The following is a 23,099-nucleotide window of genomic DNA, read 5'->3' as shown; positions in this document are numbered from 1 at the left end:
GGGGCGGCTGCTGTCCACGCGCTTTATTAAGACATCCCAGAGCCCGCCCTGGCTCCGCTGTGGAATGTGGTTGGCGGGGCTGTCCGCCACGAGCACCAGGACCAGCGGGCGGCCCTTCAGCCCCCCCCCCCCCCCACCTGCGAATGGCCCCAGCCCTGGGGGAAAACACTGCTCTGCAGGACACACGGATCCGAGAAGCGCCAGAAGCCCCTCCCACCCCCAGCCCCGCGCCTGCTGCCCTGCTGCAGCACGGTGCTCACGGGGCTAGCTGAGGGTCCCCTTCCCTGTGCCCAGGATGGTGCTGAGTCCTGCAGCAGGGAGAGGCAGGTGGGCTACATCCTTCGGCAGCGAGGTGGGGGGCGGGGGTGGCAGGAGCGGAGCCTACGCACAGTAGGTATCAGCCTTCACCACCTGGCAGTACATGGTCATGGCGAAGGTCAGACCCAGGATCTGCGGGACATGAAGGGGGGCTCTGGGCAGGGCGCCAGGAAGCCACAAGCACGGACCTACCCCCCAGCTTCCCGGATGGCCTGCACCCCACTTCTCTGGGGGTGCCCCCCAGCCCTGGCAGTCAGGCCCATCCCGGCCACATCCGCGAGCCATCGCAGGGCCCGCCCACCACAGGCAGACAGGGCTTCCTGGGGCTCGGCCCCGGGACCTGCCTCTCCCTCAGCTTGGCTCCCGTGGGTTCCGCTGGCGGCTTTTTCACGTCCATTTCACTCAGGACTTCCTGGGGGCCGGGAAGACCAGCCTCACTCTGCACTGGGCAGTCCCATGACTCCCACCCACCACAGCCACCGGGCAGGCCTAGGACCGCAGAACAAGGCCGCCTGCCTGTGCCTGAGGTGTCAAAGGTCACCTCCCCAGGGACTGGTCCCTGAGCATCCCCCATCAGCCGTGTGGGCTCAGGGAGCCTGAACCCGGGTGCTGACGAGCTGGGGTGCTAGGTTGGAGGCCGGGGTGGGTCTGGGCACCCAGCATACCTGTACCAGTGCCGTGCACAGCCCGAAGATACCCACAGCCAGGAGGTTCTCCTGGAGCCACATCTTTACGGTCTCGTAACACGGCTGGAGGAAGAGAGGGTGTCACAGGGGCTTCGAGGTCAGCCCTCCACCCCCAGGTCCTGGGGCCAGGACAGGAGGGAGGGGCGATGCAGGCACTCACCGCCTTCCACCAGGTGCCAGGTGCGTGGAGTCCACAGCTGTCACTGAACTCCAGGCAGCAGGAGTCAGGCACACGGGTGGCATTATAGACCTCGAACCAGTCGGTGTAGTTGGAGACCCCACAGCAGCGGAACTGCAAAGGGGCAGGCGCTAGGAGGGCTGGGGAGGCAGGTGGTCCCTGTCCCCCTCACCCGACCTGGCCCACCCCACCCCACTCCCCAGACTCACATCGGTCTGGATGATGCTCCAGGCATTAGTGAGGCCCACGTTTCCTGGGGTGCCATACAGGTGCAGACCCTTCTTAAGGTCTCGCTGGGCGTACCTGTCGATCTGCAGGTGCAGCGGGGTCAGCAGGGCCACCCCCACGGCCAGCCCCGCCTCCCTCATCCAGACCCTGCAGGTGCCCTGTGCCCCCTCCCCTCCTTGGAGTCCTCTCCTGCCAGAAGCCCCCGTCCCTGTGCCGGGGACTTTGCCCCTGCCCCCTGGGGTGAACTCTGTGGTCTGGACCAGAGTGAGACACGCCAGCATGAACCGGTGTCCGCTCACGGTCCGGATACCGACAGACAGGTGCAGAAACCCGAGAGCTGTCTGTACACACGGGTTGTTTGTACACGTGGCTCCGACTGTCGGCCGAGAGGCCCAGAGTGACAAGGAGCACGCCAGCCCCAGAACGTGGCTCCCAGGACCATCCTCCAGGGGAGGAGCCGGGGAGAAACGGCTGGGCCCGGGCCCGGGGCAGGAGACGCCAGGAAGGAAGGAAGTGCCCACCAGCAAGTGCACTGAGGGGAGGCCGCCAGAGGGACACAGGAGCCAGAGGCGAGCTCCCGAGGGGCAGAGAAGCCCACACGTGAGCAAAGTAAGGCCTAGAGTATAACCTGGAGTGTGAAACACGCAAAAGAGCCCTCAGTAACGTAAATAAATGATTAAGCGAGTAAATGGAGGCAGGAGATTTTCCCACCCAACAAGCATGGCGCTGAGGACAGTAGGAGCTCAGCACAGCTCCCCTGCCACCCACTCCCGGAGCCTCCAGGGAGTCCTGGAGTCCCCTCCAGGCCTGGCCTCTGGCAGCTGTGCTTAAAGCTGAGTCCCCAGTGGGTGGGATGCCTGGGACCGCTGCCTGTCCATACAGAGCGTCCACGCCGGGCACAGGGCTTGTGACTGCCATCGTCAGCCCTGCCTGTACCCGTCACCCACGGTGCCATGGCCCTTGCTGGGTGGTGAGGACAGAGGGAGGGAGGAGGTGTCCGACCTTGTCAGTGTAGGCGAAGAAGAGGATGGTGATGGTGGCCTCCAGCAGGAATACCAGCAGCAGCAGCACAAAGAACTGCGGGGGGAGACAGGCCCCAGCGACTTGGCCCCCTCGGCCCCTGGCTGCGCCCCGGCCCTTGGAGCCTTCCGAGGGTGGGGCTGCGAGCCTCAGATACCCCAGTGCTGGGGGGAGCCCCAGCCGGGTGTCAGCCCCCGGAGACCAGCACGTCCCCTGATGCTGCCACACCCGCCTCGGAACCCTCCCCTCCGGCTGGGGGGGGGGGGGGGGGGCTTTGGTCTTGCTCGGGAGCACAACCTCACACCTGCAAGCAGGCACCTGTGCCACGTGCCTGTGTCCCTGTGGTGGCCGGGTGGGTGGGGCGATGCCTAGGGGGGCCCTGGGGAGGGGGTGTCCGAATGCAATGGCCCTGAGCCCAGGGTCACGCTTCTCAAGAAGCGGCCCCACCTGACTGCACAAAGCTTGCCCACTAGGTGGCAGTCCCCCGCTCAAGCACCCCCTGAGGCACAACCCTGACCTTGGCCACAGAGGCCCCAGGCCAGCCGAGCAGCAGAGGCATCCTTTGTCCGCCCTGCCTTTCCTGCAGACAGGGACGGGGCCAGGAGGTGGGACCATGCGGAGCAGGCCCTGTCCTCTCCTGGGGTCCCCGATCTGGCCTCCCCTCGGTGTGGGCTCAGGACTCCGGGCCCACCCTGCCCCCAGAAGGCCCCGGGCCCTGAACTCCCAAGTCACCCTGTGGGGAAGGCCGAGGTCAGGGCCCCACACACACCACGGCTTCCTGCCCCAGGGCAGCTGGGGACCCAGCCACACCCCCACCTGCTGCTCCAAGGGACCAGAGGGGCCCCAAGCCTTGATGGGAGCATCTGGACACACTGAACACCTGGGGGAGCTGCGCCCTCTGAGGCCCCAGCCTGGGCGAGGGCTCCTCAGACAAGATCGATGAGCGCGTGATTTAGGACTTGGAGCTGCCCGAGGCCTCGGCCAGACATATTAATAGGCGAGGAGCCCGGCCCGGGGATCCTTCTCCGCCTCCGTTATCTGTGATTAATGTTCCCGACGACGGAGGGGAGACGCAGCCTGCCTGTAAATGGGCCTCCGAGGCAGAGGTGGGGACTGCGAGCCTCTCAGCTGAGGGTGCGGGGGCAGGGAGTCCCAGGAAGGGTGTTCTCAGAGGAAACAGGCCCCGTACAGGCTGCACCCGCGTGCGTCTGTCTTGTCAAGGGGCTGCCACGGGCCACGGTGTCAGGGGCACTCACGGTGAGCAGCAGGCACTTGTTCTCCTTGATGGCCCCGATGCAGCCCACGAAGCCGATGGCCATGACGAAGGTGCCGGTCACGATGAGCAGGTTGGCAGCCGACAGGGACGGGAAGGAGGAGGACAGGGTAGCAAAGTTCCCCTGCGTGGCAGCCAGCCAGATGCCAACCCCGAGGATGCCGCAGCCCCCCAGCTGGCACCGCCGGGACAGGGGAGAGGGCGGTGAGGCCGACGTCTGTGTGCCCCACACCACCCAGAGCGACACCCGAGGGGCCCTGCACACCCTCGCCCACCCTGCTGACCTCCCAGGACCAGCCACCCCTCCCGGTGTCCTCCCAGCACCCAGCCGTTCCCCCCTCAACACACCCCCAACCCACGGCATCAGTGATAGGGACCCCAAGGTCCCCCACCTGCGGCGCTGGGGATACTCTGTCCCAATGCCCCTGGTGAGGCAGTCTGGGCAGGGGGCCCCCAGGGCTCCCCCGAACACCACCCCTCCAGGAGGCACCCCCCTCTGCCCCCACAGCCTGTCTGGACCTGGATGGTCAGGGAGACCATCCCTGCAGACCCTGCCGGACCCCACGCTCCCCTGGTCCTAAAACCACCTCCCCACGGGCCCCTCTGGTGTCCCCAGCTGTCCCTTCTAAGTGTGCGCGCCAAAGCACCCCTCGGGCCCCCACGTGGAGGCCAGCACCAGAGTGCAGCAGGGAGCCCGATCCTGACCCTGGCCGCCCCTCTCAACCACTGGAGCTTTTACTGAATGTCATCATTGCTCTTATTACAAAAACAAAACGACAGGAAGGAGGAGGAGAAGGCAGAGTGAAGAGTCGGGAGAGGGCGCTCGGCCTCGCATGGTGACAGGGGAGCAAGGTGGGCCAGGGCTGGCTAGGGGGCCCCGGGCTCCGGCCCCCACCCCTCAGACGCTGGGGCTAGGGCCCTGGGTGGTCTCAGAACAGGACGGGAGAATGTGTTCCAGGGTGCGGGCTGGAGGCGGTTAGCCCCACTAACACTGACCAGCACCTAGACCCCAAAACCTGGGCTTCAATGAGACCGCTTGGGGACCCAAGGCTTTCCCAGGCTCTGGGAAAGGCCAGCCTCCTCACCATCTGGCCGGGCCCACATGGCCTCAGCCCCCAGCACACTCCTGGGCATGACGTCCCTCTAAAATCACCCTAAATGCCCAGGACAGGCTGGGTCGCAGACCCCAGGGTATACGGCATCCACCCAGGGCTACCACAAGCCCTGTACACCCCGCACAAGCTTCCTGAGCCCAGATGGCCAGATTCCACCCCATTTCCCAGACAAGTAAACTGAGGCTGGGAAATGAGCCACCTGCCCTGTCGGTCAGAGGCAGAGCCAGGGGGAGCCGGGACTACCCGCACACAGTGCCTCCCCGAGCCTCACCGGGACCCCGTGACTCAGCAGACCCCACGGGCTCTGAGACCCCTGCCCAAGAGGCCTAACCCCAAGTGCGCTGGCTCGCCCCTTCCCCCACCAGCAGGTCAGCCTGCCCCAGGGTCTCCACGACTCCCTGGGGACTGCGCACACCATGCACTAAGCCAAGCTGGCGGGAGACTATGATTATGGGGGGGATCCCTCTGGGCCTCACCCCGGCCGAGTGGGGCAGGGAAGCCCCCCAGCTGAAATGGCCACCACCATCGGGGCGGGGGGGGGGAACCAGTCAGCACAGGGTGAACACGTGGGGCTCTGCACCACCCCCTCCCCGCCCCTCTTGGCACCTTCGACAGAAGCGAGAACTTCTGTCTAGAAATTGTAAACGACACCTTCTCTGAATGCTGCTGGCTCGGGACAGCATCCAGGAAGCTGGGGCTCCTGCTTCTGGTCTGCGGTCATCCTGCTTGTTTGAGCCCCTCCCAGAGTAAGGGTGGGGGTCTGCAGCTCAGGCAAGGTGCGCTGGGGGCGGGGGGGGGGGGGGGGGCTGTGCTGCCGGGTACCTACCAGGTTCGGGGGACCCTGGTGCAGGGGCTGACCTGCCCACCATGGACGGTGACCTCTGCCTGTGGCCAGGGTTTGCACCTGGGAGGCCACCTCTGTGCCGTAACCAAACCCGGGGCCGTGACCAGGTGCCAGAGGCCAGGGGGTCAGGGGAGGCTCAGAGGAGGGAGGGCAGCCGGGGGACCCGCCCAGAGGAGGGGCTCCCTAGGCCTGGATGTGTGCCCCATGTGAGGACCCAGCTGCCTGGGGGGGGGGGGGGGGGGCGGGGGGGGGCGGGGCGCAGCTCCAGAGCAGGACAGGGTCCGCTGGCTCTATGGGGACGCACGTGCGCCCACACCTGCAGGATGGGCGTGACTTCCACGTGGGATGCAGGCAGGCCCCCAGCCATGGTGCTGGCCTCAGGCGGGGCCGCAGAGGGGACACCCAGCGCCTCTGGGCACCCCACGCCCGCCTGCGACGGGCACCACTCGGCGCCACGGGGGCACAGAAGCAGCCAGACAGGCCCTGGCCCGCCTCCCGCCCCACCTACAGGTGAGAAGCGGAGCCAAGCACCCCCCCCCCCCGTGCCTGTTGGGACAGCCAACACCTCGTCCCCATGGCCTCTGGGATCCCCAAAGCCCCAGGGGAGGGTTGAAGCTGGGGCCACCGAGTAAGGTGACTGGGGAGGGGCCTGGGTCAGGGAGGGCGTGAGGGCGGGCCACCTCCCCCTGGAGGGGGACACAGTGACGGCTGCCATCTCCAGGCCTCACACCAGCTTGTCCCCCACTTTGGGGGAGTCACGTCTCTGAGCTGAGCCCCCAGGACGGTGGGCAGGTGCCCGGGCAGAGGACAGAACCGTTCCCTGTGCTTCACAGCCCGACTGTCTGCCTTCAAGGACATCGGCGGACGGCTCCGTCAGCAGGAAAATGAGCCCATCTGAGCGCCCTCGCCCCATGGGGACACGTGGAAGGGCGTGGGGAGGACATCGCGGGCAGGCGTCTGTGAGGGAGGGGCGGTCTGGGTCCCCGGAGTCCCCACCCCCAGCCCTGCTGGAAACAGATTTCCTTAACCAACACCACAAAACGTCCCCACCTGTCCACCCTGAGATGGCAGGGGAGACCCACACGGTGACACGCACAGCCCACACTGTCCCCATGTTGCACCACGCTGTCACAGACGCCCTCGCCGTCACTGTCACACACACAGACACCCTCGCCGTCACTGTCACACACACAGTTAGACACCCTCACCGTCACTGTCACACATCACTGTCACAGTCACCCCTCACCGTCACCGTGTCACACATCACGCCGTCACAGACGCCCTCGCCGTCACTGTCACACACACAGACACCCTCACCATCACTGTCACACACACAGACACCCTCACCGTCACTGTCACACATCACTGTCACAGTCACCCCTCACCGTCACCGTGTCACACATCACGCTGTCACAGACACCCTCGCCGTCACTGTCACACACACAGACACCCTCACCGTCACTGTCACACATCACTGTCACAGTCACCCCTCACCGTCACCGTGTCACACATCACGCCGTCACAGACGCCCTCGCCGTCACTGTCACACACACAGACACCCTCACCGTCACTGTCACACATCACTGTCACAGTCACCCCTCACCGTCACCGTGTCACACATCACGCTGTCACAGACGCCCTCGCCGTCACTGTCACACACACAGACACCCTCACCGTCACTGTCACACATCACTGTCACAGTCACCCCTCACCGTCACCGTGTCACACATCACGCCGTCACAGACGCCCTCGCCGTCACTGTCACACACACAGACACCCTCACCGTCACTGCCACACAGGCTCATCTCACAGACGTGCTGCCCTACGACCTGTCAACCCCATAAGCTCCAAGGCCCTCCGTGTTCACGCAGACCAGTCACCAAAAACTCAGACGCACACACTAACAGAACGCATACACGTAGTTAATAAAATTATCTGTAATTTTGAAAATGTTTCTGCATACGCAGCTTTTAAAACATTTTGGCAGGAAAATTACAGCCTCCGAGTACAGGAAGAAACAAGCCCCTGTTAGACTCGGACGCAGAACATCAAACACGGGGTGAGTGGGGCTGCGGTCGCCGGGAGGCCAGGACCCCACCGCGACCCTGCAGATGTCCAGCCGCGCTCACTGCCCGGGGCACTGGCTGGACCCTCCTCCCCAGCCCAGCTGGGTCCCGGGAGCAGAGCCCACGAGACCTGAAGCAGGAGCCCAGCCCCACGGTCAGCCGTGGCCTCCCCGACTGCCTCCCGTGCACCCTGAGCACATGCCTTGCCTCGTGTCCTCACCTGTCACCAGCCCCAGCCCGGTCCCTGGCTTACGCTCCCCGTCCTGCGGTCCCCTCCCTCGTCTGCATTTTTCAGGTTGGCCCAGGGCTGGGGCACAGGGACCGCATGGTCAGCGATGCCGCCCCCTCCAGGCCCATGAAGGGGCAGGTGTCAGGAGGCCCTCTGCCACTGCCCCTCCGGCCAGCAGATGGCAGGACAGCTGGCCGCGTCCTCGGAACACAGCGGAGGGCTGGGCGCCCACAGGGGCCACGCTGTGCCTGGAAGCCCCTCGCCTGGCAGCCGGCATGGCCTTGGGGGGGCCTGGGCACGGCGAGGTGTTCGACCACTCCAGGCCAAGAGCCGCCAGGAGGGGACCCCGTCTGCACGAAGTTCAGGAATGGCAACTTTGTCCGCCGTGCCGGAGACCAGGTCTGCAGCTGCCCAAGGCCGGGGGTCAGGGACACTGGGTGACGTGGCCTGGGGTACCTTCCGGGCTCACAGACGCGCTCCCTGCCTTGGCTGGAGATTGTTATCGGGGTGAAAACTCAGCAGGCCGCTCGCTTAAAATCTCCACAATTGCCTGCAGTTAATTTTCTTAACCGCCGGCAAGCTCCCGGTGCCATCACCAGCCCCGTCGGCTCACCCCCAGCCGCGGCAGCCCCCCCCCCGCCCCGGCCCATCAGGGGACAGCCCCACCGCCCGGGGACCCCTGAAGCCACTGTCCAAAGAGGAGGGGTTGGGCCGGGGAGCAGAACAGCCCTGGCCGGAGGCTTCGGCGAGGTCCAAGGTGAGGAGTTGCTCACTGGACCTCAAAACGGTCTCCAGGGGCCAGGTAAGAACCACAGCGGCCGGGGCGGGGGGGGGGGGGGGGGGGGGGGGCGCCCAGCGGGCTCGGTCGGTGGAGCGTGGGACTCTTGACCTCGGGGTTGTGACTTCGAGCCCCACGTGGGGTGTAGAGATTAGTTAAAAATAAATTTAGGGGGCGCCTGGATGGCTCCGCCGGTTAAGCGTCCTGACTCTCGATTTTGGCTCAGGTCACGATCTCACTGTTGAGTTCAAGCCCCAGGTCGGGCTCTGTGCTGACAGTGTGGATCCCGGGGCGGGGGGGGGGGGGGGGGGGGGGGCGCCCAGCGGGCTCGGTCGGTGGAGCGTGGGACTCTTGACCTCGGGGTTGTGACTTCGAGCCCCACGTGGGGTGTAGAGATTAGTTAAAAATAAATTTAGGGGGCGCCTGGATGGCTCCGCCGGTTAAGCGTCCTGACTCTCGATTTTGGCTCAGGTCACGATCTCACTGTTGAGTTCAAGCCCCAGGTCGGGCTCTGTGCTGACAGTGTGGATCCTGCCTGGGATTCTCTCTCTCTCTCTCTCTCTCTCTCTCTCTCTCTCTCTCTCTCCCTCTCCCTCTCCCTCTCCCTCTCCCTCTCTCTCTCTCAAAATAGATAAATTGTTTAAAAAGAATCTTTAGAAAACAAATTAAGGGGCGCCTGGGTGGCCCAGGCAGTTAGGCGTCCGACTCTTGGTTTTGGCTCAGGTCACGACCTCAGGGTTTCACGGGTTCAGGCCCTGAGTCCGGCTCTGTGCTGACAGCACGGAACCTGCTGGGGATTCTTTCTCTCTGCCCCTCCCCTGCTCACGCTGTCTCTGTTTCTCTCTCAAAATAATTAAATAAAACTTTAAAAATATATTAATAAAATTCAATTAAAAAAAAAAAAAAGAACCACAGCACACTGCTTGCGGGGCGGGGAGGGGAGGGAGAGGCCATTGCCAGGTACCTGGGGCAGCGGGGACGGGGCTGCGGGGGTGGGAGGCGCCCCACCGCAGGTAGAAAGACGGGACCAGGGCTGCAGATGGCCGGTGCAACAGGGACACAGCCCCCCTGGCTGCTGCATGGGCCTCCTGACCTCCAAGACCCGCCCCAGCCCTTAATGGCTGAGGCCGTATCTCTGCCCCAGACAGAGCCACTCCACCCCTGCCTTACACGTAGAAGGTTCTGTCCCTGGCCCTCCCTCCCAGCAGCTGGACTCCAGGGACACTCACAGAGCCCGTCCGGGTCACTTGGGTGGACGGGCCCAACAAGCACCCAGCACAGAGCTGCAGCTGCCTGGACCCCCCGGCGGGGCAGGCAGGGCCCCCATAGCTCCCCCAAAGCTATCAGGGGAGCTGCCAGCTCCCCAACAGGCACACGGGGCCTCCGGCGTCAGGGCCTCTGTTCAGAAACGGATTGCTGCCGCTTAGAGCGCGTGCCTACTGTCCCCACTGTGGGGGCAAGGGCTTGGTCTAGGGGGCTGGGCCCAGAGAACTGGCACCTGCCGGGCCCCAGGGTCCCCGTCTGCCCCATCAGCCAGCATCTGGCCTGAAGGATGGGAGCGTCCTGACCCTTGACTTGACCAGGGCCGTCAAGCACCCCCACCCCCAGCACCTGCTCCCATCCCAGAATCTACCTGCCCTCCCTCCGCCCATCACAAGACTGCCCACCTACCCCTACTTGAAGCCCGCAGGCAGCGGGACACCCCTGCCCAGCCCTGTCGCAGAAAGAAACAGAAGCCAGGATACGAGGATGCCCCCAGCACCACCAGGAGGCCGGAGCCAAGAGGAGGCACAGGGTCTAGGACTGTGACTTCAAGCAGGTCCCCGCGGCATGCCTGTTCCCCCAGCTGTAGGGAGGACTGGGGGAAGGTCATGGCCCCCAGCTCTGCAGAGCCCTTGCCACCATGGGTCCCCTCCTCCAGCAGTCTTAGGGGCCTTGCCCAAAGGCCAGTGACAGCAGACCGCGCCACCCACTTGGACGTCACCCGCGGCTCATCAAAGAGGAAAACTCAGGGGCCCACGCGTGGTGCCGGTGGACAAAGTGCATCCTGGGCAGCAGGAGACAGCAGGCAGGGCTCCGACCCCCACCCCAGCCACGCAGAGGGGCCCTGAGCACAAGTGCAGGGAGAGGAGAGCAGGGAGCAGCTCAGAAGTAGGGGAGGTGTGGAGAGCAGGGGCCCTCAGCTCGGCTGATCCAAACTGGGGAGGAGTTAGGCCACAAGGCTGAGGCCCGGGCGCGGGCCCTGGCTGTGGGGGGACACAGAAGCAACCTTACCTTGCTGAGCTCAGCCCTGCTCCCCCCAGGTCCACCCCCAGGACCACCTGGGCCACAGGGACTGCCCCCTGGGGGTAGCCCTGAGCACTCTGACCCAGGCAGGGAAGAGGCAAGAACCGCTTTCCTCTCGCCCACCCCCTGCGGCCTCCACCTCTACCTCTGTCATGGTGGAGGCCTGAACTGCCCAGGGGGCCGCGTAGGGGCTGCACACCCCACCTGCTCCCTGGCCCATTTTAGGGACTCTGTGCACATCTCAGAAGAACTCCCTGTGCCCTAGGAAGGCCTCATCTGCCGCGGGGAGGCAGGACGGGAGCCGCCACCCCCAGCACCTCTGTTCCTCCCCTGCGAGTGTCACCTGTGCCTTCCCAGCTCCCCCGTCCAAGGGCACCCCAGCTCCAGGCACTGGTGACAATAAGCAGGACTGTTTCCTTCCTTGAGACAACCCAATGACCCAGGCAGGCTACACAGGACCAGGACAGACAAGCGGTGACTCTTTCCTGCCCTGCAAGGACCCAAGGCTGGAGGCCTCAGTCCTGCCCGCCCAGACCCGAAGGAGCACCGTCAAACCCGGCACATGAACAAGAGTCTTAAGTAAAAAAGGGTCTTAAGTCTTAAGTAAAACGCTTAGGTCAAGCGTCTCCCGAGCCAGCGCCTTCCCCATCCTCAGAGCACCACCCCCCCACCCCCCACCAGACACAAGGCCCCCATCCCACCCCCACGCTGCAGCTGATGACCTCCCCACTAGCCAGGGCGTCCACAGTGGCCCGGCGGGGCTCTGCAGGGTGAGGTCAGGACTGGCACAGGTGAGCATCTTGAGGTCCTGCCCCAGGGACGCCCCTCCCACTACCTGGGCCCTGATCTTACAGTGAGCTCCAGTGGGTGCCGGTGTGGTCCGTCCCCTGGTCTCCCAGTGACCGTGGGAAATGGGCTGAGGGGCCAGCACCCCCAGGTAGCCAAGGGGCTGGGGTCCCGGGGAAGCGGTGCTGTAGCCTCTGGCCACCTGCACTTACGTGGCACCTTCACAGGGACCCAGACTCCTGACTTCTCACCACGCCTCACCTTGGGTGCTTCCTGTGCACTGTGGGCAGGCCCGGATGCCCTTCCTGACCCACTGGTCTCAGACCCTGTCTGGGCACCACGCTGGCAAGGGGAGGGGCACATGCCAGCAGCAGGGGCCCAGTTTGCTGGGCAGGGAGCTATAATTGTATAATAAAAGGGAATTGGATTTTCCAGCCCAGGAGGGGGGCCCCAAAGGGGTTTCTGATTTACTCGTTTCCAGGTCGAGGATGTGATCCATGGCAGGGACTGGCGAAGCATGTCTGTCCTGCAGCCAGTACGGTCCCTCCTTTAGGGTTCACAAGGCAGACGCAGCTCTGCCTGGGGACCCGTCAGGGTGGGCAGCTCTCAGACCACCGAGGATGGCAGACCAGGGGTAAAGCCCAGTCTTGCCAATCTCCCGGGACCAGACTACCTCTGTCCCCCACCCCACCCCCCACCGCCGCTCCCTGCAGTCAGTCCACCAGCTACACTGTCACCACGGTCAGATCTGGTCACCTGCGGTATCTCCCATGAGGTTGCCCTGGACGTGCCGACCCTGCCAGCCACTCCACACGGGTGCCCGCTGCAGCTGGTCAACATCCCGCACCAAGATGTTCGCCCCTCCACACGCCTGGGCCCGAGCTCCCGCCGCCAACACCCCCTTCCTGGCTGCTGGCCTCAGGGGTACTTCACCCCAGACCTGGGCCTCATCCCTCCCAGGATCCCCTTGTGGAGCGAGAGCAAGCCCTCGGGACGGCCGCCTCGAAGCGGGCATCTGGGCCCGGAGCCTTGGGTCTCGCCCCGAAGGCAGCCCGGGCTGGCTGCCCCTGCCTCCCAGCGACCCCTGATGGCCCCCCTCCACAAGCTGGGAAGAGAAAACTACAGCCCAGGATGGAAGGGAGGTGAAGAAGGACGGACCCGGGATTCTGGGCATTTGGCCTTAATGGGACTGCGTGCAGATGAGCGTGTGCAGGACAGCCGCCTCGCCTCGTGGGGTCCAGGCTGCAGCTAACGCCACACCCCCTTCCTCCTAGCTGTGGGAAGGAGGGCTGGCTCAAGAATTCACCATGGAGCAGAGAGTGACCTTGGCATCCTCCCTCCACCAAGCCTCGGGTAGCCCAGCCAGGGGACCCCAGCCTGGTCGGGTGGGACACCTGTCACAGCCAGAACCCACCATGCTCCCAACCATCATGGGGCTGGGGCCGGGTGGCAATTTTGTCAACTCCGTCGTCATGCCTACTCTCCTCTGGAGGGAGGAAGGGGCCACCCTGTGGCACCATCGTGTCTGACCCTGGGCCCACACAGCCCGTCTGAGCAAACCCTACCCATTCAGCAAAAGTTCTGGGCACCAGCCCACACACATGCACACCGTGCAGGAGGAAGAGCCAGCAGGGAGGCCAGACGCCTCCCCAGCACTCACGGTGGGTGGCCCAGCATCCTGTCCAGTGTCAGCCCCAGCCAGGGAACTCACCCATGCGCACACACCCCCTCTCCCCTTCCCACAGCACCTGCAGAGACTTGGGGGGGGGGGGGACCCACCTGGCCCCCAACAGCCCCTCGGCGACCACAGTCCTTAGGCCTGGTGGGTTACTCCACTGGGAGGGCGAGGGGGGTCGAAGAAAGGACGCCGGCTGGCGGCGCGGAGGGGAGAGAAGGGGAGGGGAGGGAGGGGGGAGCGCCGGTGCTCCAGCGCACTGCCGGCCACGACCAGCACGGGAACCCCGGCGCAGGCGGGCGCAGGTGCGGGACACGTCCGGCCCCCAGAAAGAGGGGGAGAGGACGCGGGCAGAGCCTCGGCCACAGCCCCGCGGTACCGGAAGCGCGCCCCAAGGGCCGGTCCACCGGGCCCCCGCTGGAGCAGCGACCCCCGGGCACGCCACCGCCACCGCCACCACCCCGCCCCGCCCGTCTGCGTCCTGGAGCCTCGCCCCCCATCCCTGCCGGAGCAGCGACTCTGGACCGTGCTGAGAGGCGGGCCGGGCCGGCGCCGCAGCCCCCGGGCGCCCCGGGCCCGCCGCCACTCACCCAGAAGAGCAGGTTGAAGGCGAACATGAGGAACTTGACGCCCTGGAGCAGCAGCGCGCGCCATGCTGCAACGCTTCAGCTCTAGGAGGAAGACGAAGGAGAGGGTCCAGGTAGAAGAACACAGTACTTGCTGCCCTTGGGCGACGCGCAGCGCGCCGGGGCCGCCCTGGGGCCGGGGTTGGCGTGCAGGCCGAAGAAGGGGCCGCCGTCCCCCGCCGTGCCCGCACAGCTGCTGTAGCGCCGGGAAGGGGCCGCCGCGCGCGAAGCCCGGCTCCTTGCCCTCCGGCGACGGGCTGCGCCGGTAGGTGGACTCGTCCGTGCTCGAGCGGCGCATGGCGCCAGGGCCGCCGCCGGGCTCAGCGCCCCGCGCCCCCCCGCCCCGGCCCCCCGCCCCGGCAGCCGGGCGCGCAGCTCCTCTCCGCCCCGGCGGCGGCCCCGGACACCTGCCCGGTCCGCGCGCCGCAGCCCCGGCCCCCGCCCCGCGCCCCGCGCCCCGCCAATCCGCGCCGGCCCCGCCCCCGAGGACCCCTCCCCTCCCCGCCGGCCCGCCAGGCCCCGCGCCCCCCCTCCCCCCCCCCCTCGCCGCCCCGCCCCGCGGACCCCTCCCCTCGCTCCCCTCCGCCCCCCTGCAGGCCGCCCCGCCCCACCAATCCTACCGCTCCGCGGGCGCCCGCCAATCGCATTCCCGAGGCGACGACCCCGCCCCGCCCCCGGCCCCGGCGCTCCGCCCGCGCCGGCGCCCCTGGCTCTCCGGGTCCCCCGGGCTCGGAGGAAGATGCTCTCGTAGGGACAGGGGCAGCCTTGGAGGGGGGCCGAAGGCCACGGCCCAGGGAGCGCTCGGCCCCGGGAACGAGGCCCCCAGCCTTCCGCCGCGACCGCTCTGCTCCTCCCCCCTCCCCCCCCCCCCCCCCACGCCGGGCCTGGAGACCCCCGACCGCGCTCGAGATACCACAGCGCTATGCAAATGAAGGGATGGCCCAGTTGCTTTCTGGTGGTGACCTGGGGCTGGCTTCGACTTTGATTCCCACAGCGAGAGAGTGCCTTACAATGTAGCCCCGAGCACGCCCTGGGGTGAGCTTTCTCCAAGCAGCATCCCTCATCTCCATCCCGGGCTGGTGACGGCCGCGCGGGGACCCCAAAACCCGGGCGGCTCACAGCCCGGATGGGGAGAGGCGTCTGTGGCCCCGGAATCAGTCTGGGGTACCCAACCTGGGCGGGGGGTGGGGGGGAAGGAGGGGGGGGAGGGAGGAATCTTGCTGGGGCAGGAGGCAGGACTGCAGCTTAAAGGACGAGCCCCTCAGAGGGGCTGGACGAGGGAGGGGCAAGTGGGGAGGGTGCCCAGGAGGGCAGGTTACTCGGCAAGACCCGTGGGGAGGCTTTCAGACTTACAGAGAGGGGCGGAACACACAAGAGGGTGTGGGTGATCACCGGGCACTGAAAACAGGCGCGGATCCCCACTCCCGCGCCCTTCGCTCCTTCAACTCAGCCAGGGTGTGCTGGCAGGGCGGCTGAGGGCAGACCCCCTGCCCTGGCCCTCGGCTTCCCTGCCGTAGGTCACACGCAGCCACATAGAGCCCCCTCACTGCTTTGATGCCCTGGCGCCACTGTCTTGGCATTACTGGTCATTTTTGAAGGGGCCTCACAGCTCATCGTGCACCAGCCTGGCCTGGAAGTCAGACCCTGCACCTCCGGACACATCCACACTCGCACGCAGACGTGGGCCCGAGCCAAGCTCACAGATTCCCTGGGTGACTTACATACACGCTGGAACGTGCACTAGTGCCCCCTGCACTGCTGGTGTGCACACTAGCCTGTCACTCTGGATGTGCCACGTGCTCGTGTACAGACACGCGTACCAGGAACTGTCTACAGGTGCATACACACACCCCCAATGGCAGATGGGGACCGTTGTCCCCCCCCAGCTGTGCCCTCACGGCTCACCCCACTGGTGGGGGCAGCATGGTCTCTGGGGCCCCCTGGTGTTTGGGGGGGGGGTACGCATCAGCATGTAAGCCCAATGCCTCCTCCCTATCTGACCCTGGGCCTGCACCCCAGAGGCCAAAGGAGAGCTGAGCCCCCTCCTCTCAAGGCTCTGGGCCTGGGGGATGTGTGTCCTACACCTTGGGCTCAGGGCTGCAGTCAAGGTCCACTGGCAGTGTCCCCCCAACGGACGGTCCCAGACTCTGAAGTCCAAAGAGGGAAGGGCTGGCTCAAGGTCCCTGAGAGTCAAGTAGCAGAGGGGAGAGAGAGGAGGGGGTGGGAGAGACAGGGGGAAGGAGGAGGAGTCAGGAGGAGAAGGGGAAGGGGAAAGTAGGAGCAAGGGTGCAGGGGAGAGGGGTGGGGAATGACACTGACAAGGTAACAAATTAGAGACTGAGTGGTTCGGGAGACAGCGGGTCTGGGGGCTGTGCAGCAGCCAGAGCAGGACTGTCTAGAGGGCTGCAGGCCGAGTGCCCTCTGGCAGCCCTGCTGGGCCCTGAGGCCCCCAAGCATGAACCCTCTGCTGCCCCCTGACGACTCTTCCGAGAACCGCAGCTCTGCCCCCAGAGCAGAGCTGGCGCTGGCAGGGAGTGGGGACAGGACAGTCCCAGAGTCTCTGCCTGTCTCACGCTGCTGGCCCACCCAGGGTTTCCCATGGCCCCTCTACCCCTTTCTTTTCCCAGAGTTCTTTGGCACGTCTGGGCCCCACGAAAGGGACACAGCAGTGACGTGCCAGGTCCCAGTGGAGAAGCAGGTGGTGGAGGGCCCCAGGCCCTACAGAAACCAGGGAACAAGTGGCAGCCGATGAGCCTGGAGACCCCCGTGCCCCCCTTGGCCCAAGTCAGCCAGCTCCACAGCCCAGGCCGAGGGTGGGCACTCAGGGAGGCCCACGTGTGAGACTGGGTGTTCAGAGTGCACTTGTGGGCACAGGTGGGCCAAGGGATGACCCGGGCGTGACTCCACCTCACCCTACATGCCCCACACAGATGCCACCTCCCCCCACCCATGCATCACCCCTGCACGCCACGGCCAGACAACTCAGGGAAGCACAGCCAGACCTCCAGGGGCCGAAATAAATCTGCTGCCAGCTATCAGCTTTGTCCCCAAGGAGGCTGGGGCCAGAGATGTGTGGGGACAGGGCCTGAGGGCCGGAGCCTTCCTTCAGCCTGGCTCCCTGGCCAGGCTTCCAAGGATGCGGAAGTGGCCTTGGCCACAGCTGGGGGGGGGGGGGATTGGGACTCCCCATGGAGCCCTGGGCTCCCCTCTCTACCACCCCCCCATCACGCTGGAGCGGGGCAGGGCGGAGGGCAGACGGGGGACAGCCTGGGTTCCCCCACTGGCCCCCAGCACCCAGCTCTATCTCACTATCTCACTCAGCTGTCACCGTCCCAACATCCCCCACAACATCCCATCTACAAAACCCTACACCCACTCCCCCCCAGGTGACGAGAGTCCGTCTGAAACGACACTGGGAAAACTCAGCAAGGGTCTTGGGGCCAGTTGGAATGAGGACACGCATGCATCAGGGCTGAAGCCAGGTTGGGGGGACCCTGTCCCCGAAGTCCAGCCTCTCCCCAATAGGAGTCCCCTTCCTCCAGCAGGCGGGGCCCCAATGAGACACATTCAGGAGACAGCATCTGGCTGGCTCAGACTCTAAGGACCCGGAGAGCATCCTGCTGGCCAGGCCCCCGGGCCAGGAGTGGGTGAAACCACGAGGCAGCCCAGGTCCGCACCCCTACTGCTCAGCCAGGCTGTGACATACCTGGGCTTGCCACAGAGAAGAAGCCGGGTGGTGCTTGATTCTCCTGAAAGTGAGCCGGCAGGCCGGCCTGCGGTCAATACAGCCAAGGCGGGCGGGAGCCCTGTGGAAAGAAAGGTGGGCACGATGGAGGCCACACCGCGCCCTCCGTGGGGGCTCCCCGAAACGGGACAGGCTCCTGGGGGTTAAGAGCAACCCTCCCACTCAGGACCCAGGTCCCTGCAGGGGCAGGCAAGAGCAGCTAGGGGGCGGGGAGCACTGCCAGACTCAGGGGACCAGCCGGGGGTGGGTGTCAAATAGGGCTTTGCTCCCGACCTTGGGTCGCTCGTCCTGAGACGCAGGCTTGCACACACACACAGCACGTGCGGGGGCCACGCGTGCAGAGAACACACGTGTTCAGAAGCAGGAACTCAAGCACAACACGGGCCATGTCGTGCTATCCCACCCCCCTTGAGGTCAGCCTTCGGGGTCCGCTTCCCCCGAGACGCTCTGCACCCCGCCCGTTCCTTCCCTGAGCCACCAGCCTCACTCTCTCCCCCACAGAGCCAGCTGGGGGTGACTCACCAGGCCCGCTCATCTGCCATCAGCACTCACAGGAGGGTCCTGTCCTCCCCCACCAGCCAGGGTTTTGAGAAGGGGACTCCAAGGTCACACGGGGTGGGGAGGGCGGGTTCTGAGGGCATCCCAGCCAGGCCCCCCCAATTCTCCCTCCTCAGACCAGGTGCTCCTTGCAGCCTGGGGGTGGGGCAGGTGGTCCTCTCGGCAGCCCAAGGGCGGACGGCAACCATGGCGGCCATCCACTCCCTCACGGCCCATCCTCCGTGGGCCACCCACTGGCCGCCAGTCCACCAGACCTGTGCCTGGGGCCGACGAGCAGACCAATTCCCAGCCCCTCAGCCGTCCCCGTGCCCAGGAACGAAGCCTCCACGGAGGGGTTTCAGGCCCGTGATGCAGCAAGGGCAATGGGGGGTGGGGGGCACACCTCATCCACTTTCCTTGATGAGCCCCCCCCCCCCACCCAGGGGCTGTAGGGCCCAAAGCCCACAGCAACATTCTAGAAGCTAAAAAGCATGTATCATACCCTACCATGCCCCCACCCCAAGACCTGGGAACCGGGAGGGGTGGGGGTGGGGGTGGGGGGTACAGAAGGGCCTCCTGGGCAGGAGGCCCCCCAACCCTCCTGGGGCCCCTACGTGAGGAAGTCCCACGGCCAACACAAAGCTGAGGCTGGATGAGACCACTGCGCAGCCACACTCCCAGCCCTCGCCCCCAAGGCAGCCCGGGACCCTCCATGAATGACCTCTAGCCCTTCTGGCCCCCACAGTGTCCTCCATGAGTCCAGAGCCCCCCGCTCCCACCTAGGGCAGCCTAGACAGAACCCTGTGGTTGGGGCAGGGCACAGGGGTTGAACAGGACCAGGACCGGAGCTGTCTCCGTCTCTCTGCAGGCCCAGCCTCCTCCTCCAGGAAGCCTCCCTCCCCATTCCCCTGCTCTGGGCTTCCTTTGCATGCAGGGTCTGCACGCCCACATCCCCCCCCCCCCCCCCCCCCCCCCGGAGCGGAACCCGCAGCAGGGACAGGGTGGAGGGAGAGCCCCAAGACAAACACACCGGTGATCCTGGGCTGGGCCTTCTCGACTCTGCAGGGCAAGTGAGGGACCCCAAGGGAACCTAAGCCATGAGAAGGCCGTGGGCACCTACCTGGCCAGACCAAAGTCCCACTCAAAGAGAACGAGCCCGAAAGCCGAAACAGAGATGGTGGGGCGGGGGGGGGGGGGGGATGGGGGGGGCCAGTGGCGTGGCCCACCCTGGGCCCCAGAAGCTGAGAGGCAGCAGGGGCCTGGCCGGGCAGCAGAGCCCCAGCAGAGGGCAGATCGGCGGGGAGAGCAGAGCCGAGGCCTACCCGGGGCCCCCCGGCCGAGCAGGCTCGGAGGCAGCTTGGAGGAGCCCGGAGGGCCAACACAAACAGTCCTGTGCTGGCAGCCTTCCAGCTGCTGACCCAGCCCGGCAGGCCCGACGCCCACGCGGGCCCCCCACCCTGCACACCCTCCCCCACACGGAGCCCAGGCAAGGCCACCCCCCCCCACCCCCCAACTGCAGCCGCCTCCAGGGCTCGGAGACACCCGCTCCGGGGGAGGGGTCCCTGTGAAGAGGGCCACCCAAGGGGCCTCCAGGCTCTCCTGGGCCCAGCAAGGCCAACCCCAACCTCAGGTCTTCCCCCCCACACCTCTGCTCCTCTCCCCCTACCCCTGACCCTCAGGTCTGCTGGAGGTGGTGGTGGAGGGGACACAATTCGGACCCAGGGCGGGGGACACCTTTCCACCTCCCACAGGCGCTGGGGCCTCCTGCCTCTGGTAACCAAGTGTGTGCCCACCCCCTGCTCCCAGCCACCAAGACCCAGACAGAGCAGTACCCTCAGGGAGCCCCAGTCGGGCCAGGCAGCCCAGCTGGCAGACAGGCTCGTCCAGAGGCGGGGTCGTCAGCTTAAGGCCAATCCAGCCTCAAGCACACCTGCAAATGGCACCACTCACGACCCCTGCGACCCCAGGGCCAAGAGCTAGTGTGGGGTACAGCAGGCAAGCGACCCGCCTGGCCCTGGGGAGGCATCGGAGCATGTATGTTCACGGACCCCACCCCCCGCCCTGCGCACGCCTGTATGAGCACACATCCACCCAAACAAGAGGGGCCAGGGGCCAGGCCTGCAAGGTCAGGATTTTGACCCTCCAGCTGGGCAGCTTCTGGTTCCACCCACTTTACAGATGGAGAAACCGATTTCAGGACCAGCTGACTCCCAGGCCAAGCTGGCCCTGTGGCTGGCCTGTTGACAGGGCAATGCTCCGGGCCAGAGCCTCTCAGCAGCAAAACTTCAGCCGCTGATCTCTCCTTGTCCCCTGCGTGCCCTGCAGTGACCCTCTTCTAGCAGGAAATGTGGCTCACGGGTTCCCAACCACATGTGAGCACAGCCCTCCCTTCCTCCCTCCCTATGCCTCCTACCACTGGGATAGGATGCCCCATTCTCAAGAAATTGGCACTCTCTCTGGCCGGAGGCCTGGGCCACATCTGTGCTGACACTGCACACCGAGAGGAGAAGCGAAGTCCCCCCACCTCCCACCCAGTGCCCTAGGCCCCCATGGCTCCCTCCTGCCCTCTCTGAAGAGAGCCTGGCCCATGGCACACACACACAGAGGAACATGGTCACCCACGACAGAGGCAGGGGACAGGGGGCAGGGCTGACCTCTGAGGCTCCCCAGTGTCCCCTGGTCAGGGCTGAGCCAAGGCAGAGTAGAGACAGACGACAGATCAAACGCCCGAAGGGGCCTCCGTGAACACCTATGTTGAGGGCACACAGGCTAAGGGTGGGGCAGCCATGATGCTCCCCGTGGCCTCTCCTCTCCTCGGAAGTCAGAGAGCTGGAGGGAGGAGCCCGGGAAGAGGAGGCCACCACCGCCCCCAAAACTACACACAGCTCTCAGAATTCCAGGAATGTCAACTTGGCTCCAGCAGGATCAGGGCGGGAGGCTCATCCCCTCACTCTTTCAGAGTAAACAACTGATCCGGGTAGGAGCATGGGTGGGGCAGACCCTGGGCTCCTCCTCCAGGAAGCCTTCCACCCCCACCAGCTCCCCAAGGTCCCACCAGTTGAAGCCTGGATCCCCTCCCCTGTGTCCCTCACCTCCACAGTTGACAGCAGCCTCTGCAGCTGAGCCTGGGTCTGCCCCCAGGCCACTGTGACTCAAGGTCCCCAATCCTGCCCCTCTGTCCAGGGACAGGATGTGCGTCCAGTAGCGGGGGGGGGGGGGGGGGGGGGGGGGGGGGCAGCTGGGAAGGGAAGTGGCCTCACTCGTGGCTCCGCACGTGGCCGCGTGCGGGATGACAAATGCACTGGGCAGACTATCCAGGACCCAGGCAAAGTGGGGGCACAGACTCCATGCAGGCAGCAGCTTCTGCCAGCCCCACCCAGGCCTCAGGGGACCCTGCATCTGCCTGCCCCTCAACTAAGACCGGAATCCATCATCCACCCGTGAGAGGACATTAACTGATGCCCGGGACTCAGCACAGGCCCTACTCACCCCTACCGGAGATCCAGAGGCCCCAGGCCAGGGACCCTGACAAGCCCCTCCCCACACACACACATACCTACGTCACAGGTGCCACTCTGTAAAACATCCATCCCCCACAGCCCAAAAGTTTACCTCCCCAGGGAGCCTTCCCTGCCTCTCACCGTACACTGCTCTTCCCCATCTCCACACCAAGATCAAGGAGCTCAGTCGCCCACCCCCATTTCAGAGACACAGCTAGACCTTCCTCTAAATCCTCTGTGGCTCCTGCCCCTTCACCCCTAGCTTCACCCTCTGGCCCTAGCACAAACCTGTGGCCATGAGCTGTCGGGCAGGTATAGCCTCCAGGCCTCCGTCCAAGGGTTCCCTTTGCCAGGATCAGTCCACTCCCTTACACACACTCAGGCTCACCCCCGTGAAATCGTGCTCTTCGAGTTCAGCTCAAAAGGCACCTCTTCCACGACGCCCTCCGGGACCACCCACCCTTCTCCAGCCTCCCCCTCTCCCGAGTCCTCAGAGGCCCGACGTCCCCGGATCAGAGGCTACCCAGCACTGCCTGGCCCAAGTTGGGTGCAGACCCCATTCCGCACCCCACCCCCAGACCCTTCTTCGGGAGGAAGCGAGGGGGGGACGCGGGCCGAAGCGGATCGCTGCAGCGCTGGGGGGAGAGGAGCTGCCGCTGAGCCCGCCGCGCCCTCCCGCCGTCGGGCTACAGGCTACTGCCGGGCCGGGACCGACACGGTACGGACGAGCGGGCCCAGGCCACGGCTGAGGATGGGACCGCCAAACTCTGCCACAGAGACCCCCGGGCGCGCGCGGGCAGCGGCTCCAGGCGGGGAGGGGGCGGGAAAAGCCCGTACGTGGTCCGCCCGCCGCGGCAGGTCCCCGCCGGCCACCGGCCGGCTCCTCTCTGCCCCCCGTGTCCCACCCCACCCCCACCCCCGCCGCGCGGGTCGCCGCGCCCCCGGCCCCGCCACTTGTTGCTGCGGCTAGGCTCGCGGCTCCAACTCCGCGCGGGTTCAGCTCAACTCGGCTCCCGGACCCGGCTGGGGGGCTGCGGGGGGCGGGACCCTGGCCTCATCCCCCCGCGCGCGGACTCGGTACCTGCGCGCGGTCCGCCCGCCGCAGCTGTCAGTCATGCGGACACGAGGAAGGCGAACGGCCGCCGTCGGGGCCTTTCGGGCCCTCTAGGGACGCCGTAGGTCGGGATGTACCAAAGAGAAGGCCGGGGG

At 66.0% G+C, this 23,099-nt stretch overlaps 1 protein-coding gene across 5 annotated transcripts; it reads right to left on the bottom strand.

Annotated features, from left to right (window-relative positions):
* Positions 1-8: 8 nt before the first annotated feature.
* TSPAN4 (tetraspanin 4) lies at positions 9-23,087 on the bottom strand. 5 transcript variants are annotated; one of them, XM_019437640.2, is made up of 9 exons: positions 22,972-23,087; positions 17,815-17,914; positions 14,073-14,153; positions 3,687-3,878; positions 2,413-2,487; positions 1,392-1,493; positions 1,165-1,296; positions 984-1,067; positions 9-450 (listed from the first exon to the last, which is right to left on the bottom strand). In XM_019437640.2, exons 3-9 carry the CDS (start codon positions 14,097-14,099, stop codon positions 382-384), a joined length of 681 nt encoding a protein of 226 aa, XP_019293185.2. In that variant the 5' UTR covers positions 14,100-14,153; positions 17,815-17,914; positions 22,972-23,087; the 3' UTR covers positions 9-381. The 5 variants fall into 5 exon arrangements, with proteins under 5 accessions (XP_019293185.2, XP_019293186.2, XP_019293184.2 ...); XM_019437641.2 differs by lacking the exon at positions 22,972-23,087 and adding an exon at positions 22,179-22,197; XM_019437639.2 differs by lacking the exon at positions 22,972-23,087 and adding an exon at positions 21,483-21,593.
* Between the last annotated feature and the right edge of the window lie 12 nt (positions 23,088-23,099).

This window comes from Panthera pardus, unplaced genomic scaffold (genome assembly GCF_024362965.1).
Source record: "Panthera pardus isolate Hobbes unplaced genomic scaffold, ASM2436296v1 HiC_scaffold_12, whole genome shotgun sequence".
NCBI classification, from domain to species: Eukaryota; Metazoa; Chordata; class Mammalia; order Carnivora; family Felidae; genus Panthera; species Panthera pardus.
The sequence above is the reverse complement of the archived record's forward strand: the minus strand, read 5'-3'. Positions and strand labels throughout refer to the sequence as shown.